Source organism: Peromyscus eremicus, unplaced genomic scaffold, assembly GCF_949786415.1.
Source record: "Peromyscus eremicus unplaced genomic scaffold, PerEre_H2_v1 PerEre#2#unplaced_499, whole genome shotgun sequence".
Classification (NCBI taxonomy): domain Eukaryota; kingdom Metazoa; phylum Chordata; class Mammalia; order Rodentia; family Cricetidae; genus Peromyscus; species Peromyscus eremicus.
This window is the reverse complement of record NW_026734735.1, coordinates 67,901-71,751: the sequence shown is the minus strand read 5'-3', so window position 1 is coordinate 71,751 and position 3,851 is coordinate 67,901. Positions and strand designations below refer to the sequence as shown.

General features: G+C 54.8%; 1 protein-coding gene across 1 annotated transcript; it reads right to left on the bottom strand.

The window, feature by feature from the left end:
• Positions 1-337: 337 nt before the first annotated feature.
• On the bottom strand, positions 338-2,536 carry LOC131901846 (elongin-A3 member D-like). The gene is made up of 3 exons (XM_059252915.1): positions 2,354-2,536; positions 1,559-1,756; positions 338-1,324 (listed from the first exon to the last, which is right to left on the bottom strand). Exons 1-3 carry the CDS (start codon positions 2,534-2,536, stop codon positions 338-340), a joined length of 1,368 nt encoding a protein of 455 aa, XP_059108898.1.
• Positions 2,537-3,851: the final 1,315 nt, after the last annotated feature.

Below are 3,851 nucleotides of genomic sequence, written 5' to 3'. Positions count from 1 at the left end.
GTGGAGAGAAAGTCCAAAGTGGAGTGTTTGCTCTGGGAAGCCAGGTCTTTTTGCGGATGGCAGTCTAGGTGCTCCCAGGTGGGCAGAAAGCGCCGCCTGTGTGTCTGGGGAGCAGGTAGGGAAGCCTGCCCAGGGTCCCCGGAGAGGGCGGCCAGGAGCTTTAGCAGGAGCAGAGACCCCAGGAGCAGGCTCTGCAAAGTCTTGGCTCTCCAACCAGGCGGGCTCAGCAGCGGGTGGGCGGGCTGGCGGGCTGGTGGGCATCCTTTTGGGCCAAAGGAGAGAGCAGGTCTGGTTCAGAGTGATTGTCAGCAATTCCAGGGCAGAGAGCATCCTCGGGTCACCTCAGAGTGAGCTTCTTCTTGTAATCCCTGAGGACCTTGGCCATGAGAGGGGCAGGTCTCTTCTTAGGCTGGGTCTTGTTGCAGGGAGCCCTCCGTGGCGGGCGCTGGGCAGAGGCCTCCTGGCGGCTGCTCATTTCGGAGGAGGCGGCCCCTCGGGCTGCAGACTCTGCCTGCTGGCCTGGGCAGAGTCTTGAACCTTGAGCCTGGAAGGCTATCATCTTGGTTTGGCGGCCTCCGGGCTTCTTGGCTTGCGCGCCTTGGAGGCGGGCTCTCAGAGCTTGCAGCCTCAGCTCAGGAGACTCCTGCAGCTGGAGGATTGTGCCCTTGGCAGTCTTGGTGTGCATTGCCTTGCCCCTGTGTGTCTGTGACTGGTGACGGGACTCCTCCCCTTGCTGCCAGGGCTCAATTTCTTCCTCCGCTGTGCCTTGGCAGCGAGTTTTCGATGGGCAGTCAAGGGGCTCAGCAAGGCGCCCTGGCTGCGAGTTCTGCAGGAGCCTGGCAGGTGCACGACCCGAATAGACTGGCGTCTTGAAGTGGGTCCTGTGCACCCAAGGCAGGGAGTCTTGGTCAGTGTGCAAGGAAGAGTGCTCCGGGCCACCCAGCGGGAAGCCATCTTGGAGACTGGAAGCCTCTTGTGCAAGGGGATGCCCAGCGAGGACGCCAGTGTCGTTGGGATCTTGGCAACTCGGAGACTTGCCAAGGGGCACCTTGGCTCCAGGGCTAAGGGCCTCAGGTTTCCGGGTGCTTTTTCCCCTCCTCTTGCACCCAGTCAGCTGCAGCTGCAGAGCAGAGGAAGGAGGAGAGCTGTGAGAGTTGAGGCAGGCCTCCAAAGGATCAGCTGGGGCCCCTTCCTCCATCCAGTGGCCTGGAGTCTTTCCCCCAGCACCTGACTCGCTGGAGATGGCCTTGGCCACTTGGAAGCGCCAGGGCTCCTCTCTACTTCCTCGGGGCTTTGCCACAGGCACCCGCTTCTGTGCAGCTAGCTGTGGAACCCCTAAGGACACTCTTGGCCACTTGCTTCCTCTTGGCTTCAGCCTTGGGCTACTAGTCACCCTTCCTTGGAGGCTTGTGTGTGGTCTTAGGTTCGCTCCAAGTACTGGGCTCGGGCTCGGGCTCGGGCTGGGGCTGAGGCTCAAGGCAGGAATTGAGTGTTTGCTGCTGCTGCTGCCGCTGCCGCTGCTGCTGCTGCTGCTGCTGCTGCTGCTGCTGCTGCTGACATGGAAGACCTCTGTCCCATCTTGTCTGTGTTCCGTTGGCGCGGACTCACGGGGCTTGTCTTCTGGACAGTTTCGGGGCCGCAATGTCATCAGGCTCAAGGCGAAGGCAAAGTCCGCCTGGTCTGGCTCAGGATGGGGCTCCAACTGGGACCTCTCTGACCAAATGGCTGCTAAGTCCTTGGCAAAGGGGACCAGGAGCTGCTCTTTCCTCAAGAGCTCCATGGTCTGCTCGAAGTTCATCTCTGCCAGGGTGTCACGCAGCTTGGGCAGGGAAGAGAGTTTCTGGAGGGTTTGGTAGAGCTTGCTTGGCTCTGTCTCTGTGCACAGGTGCCGCTGCAGCTCCAGCAGGGCTTCTGTCCTGGAGGAGGCGGCCTCCATGTCCACTGATGAAGACCCGAGGGTGCACCCCGGAACCCCCAAAGTTGACTGGACAAGCCCTCTCCCTGGAGACGCGACGACGGGCTCCAGCTTTCGGCTGCTAGTCACCCTTTGCTGGAGGCTTGTGTGTGGGCTTAGGCTTGCTCCAAGTCCTGGGCTCTGGCTCTGGCTCTTGCTTGGGCTCAGGCTCTGGCCCTGTCTTGAGTGTTTGATGCTTCTGCTCATGCGGAAGACCTCTGTTCCATCTTGTCTGTGTTGCTTTGATGCGGGCTCACGGAGCTTATCTTGTGGACAATTTCTGGGTGTCTGTGTCATCAGGTTCAACTCACAGGCAATGTTCTGCAGGTCTGGCTCAGGCTGGGGCCCAAAGTGGGGCCTCTCTGACAAGTGGGCAGCTAAGTCCTTGGAAAAGGAGACCAGGAGCTGCTGGTTCCTCAGGAGCTTGATGGTTTGCTTGAAGTTAATCTCTGCCAGGGTGTCGCAGAGCTTGGGCAGGGAAGAGAGTTTCTTGAGGGTTTGGTAGACCTTGTGTGGCTCTGTCTCAGTGCCCAGGCGCTGCAGCAACTTCTGCAGGGCTCCTGGGCTTGAGGCAGCCTCCATGTCCACTGATTAAGACCCCAAGTGGCACCCCGGGAGCACAGGGTTGACTCAACAAGTTCTCTGTCTGGGGATGAGACTCACTGTGGGGAACAGAGGACACTGCTTCTGGGCTGGAGAGTGTCTCAGCACTTTGTCTCACTGCTGTGCTGCCTTCATTTGCTTTTAAGGGGTTGGGTGGGCCTTGCCCCCTCAACACTACCCAATCAAACACCTGGGTTTCAACTATTGGGCACGCCCTTTCTGATTTACAGGTCTCTAAGCCACACCCACATCCAAACACTCTTGCCTTTACTTAATCTGCTTAAAAAACAAACAAACAAACCGACAACAAACAAACAAAGCCAAGCCCAGAGAGGTGATGGGTGCTAGACCGCTGACTCTCTTACAATCGACTTGGCACCCTAAATACATATTTTTGAATTTTTGTCATTTTTGGCATAGTGTGCTCACAAGTGGCTTATGCCAGCCTACATGCATCCCATACATGACACCTACTCATTCAGCATAAGACATATAAAAATGAAATCTACTTTTTTGTAAGATAGCTCCCCCACCTCTGACCTTTTCTCTAGGTTTTTTTCTTTTGTAGGTTTGTTTTTTTTTTTTTTTTTAGTTTTTTGTTTTTTTGCTTGACCACAGTGACTTTGATTGAAATAGGGCTCCTTTGATTATGCAATCATTTTGTTGATACCCATGACCTTCAATGAGGTCCTTTTTTGATCACACAATCCTTTTGGTGTCGTGTATCTATAAGTCTCTTTGTTTGTTTGTTTGTTTGTTTTGTTTTTGATTGTTTGACTCTCTGTCTCAGCCTGTGTCCACAATGCTTGTTCTGTTTCTCTAGTAAGGTAATATGTCTTGGAACTCTCTTCCCTTCTTTTTCTTTTTTGTATTTGTTTTATGTTTTTGTTTCTGTCCTTCAGGTATCCCCTGGAAGGGGACCCCCAGTGATTCCATTGCAATTCTGATTCTTGCAGGTTTCTTACTTGCCCAGAGATCCTTTTGCTTCAGGGCTAAATCCCTGGAATTTCCAATTGCCTTTACCCCTCCTCTTGCACCCTGTCTGCAGAGGAAAGAAGAAAGTTCTCAGAGTGGAGGGAAGCCTCCAAAGGACCAGCTGGCTGCCTTACTGGATCCAGTGGCCTGCTGTCATTCCCAGCAGGGGAGACAGGCACTGCTTTTCTGGCCCAGCCTCTGACTTGCTTTCTTTGGGACCAGTAGCTGCTTCATCCTCAAGTTCTTGATGGTCTGCCTGAAACCATTCCCTGCCATGGTGTCACATGTTTTGAAGAGCTTGTGTGGCTCTATCTCAATG

Bases quoted from the DNA above. Each gene is read 5' to 3' on its own strand.
- LOC131901846 (XM_059252915.1), bottom strand. From the start codon at position 2,536: ATGGAGGCTGCCTCAAGCCCAGGAGCCCTGCAGAAGTTGCTGCAGCGC. The intron at 1,757-2,353 runs GTCTCCTTTTCC...AGGAAAGAGCAG, and splicing joins TGAGGAACCAGCAGCTCCTG to CTCCTGGTCCCCTTTGCCAA. The intron at 1,325-1,558 runs GTCAGCAGCAGC...GGGGTTCCACAG, and splicing joins ATGGGACAGAGGTCTTCCAT to CTAGCTGCACAGAAGCGGGT.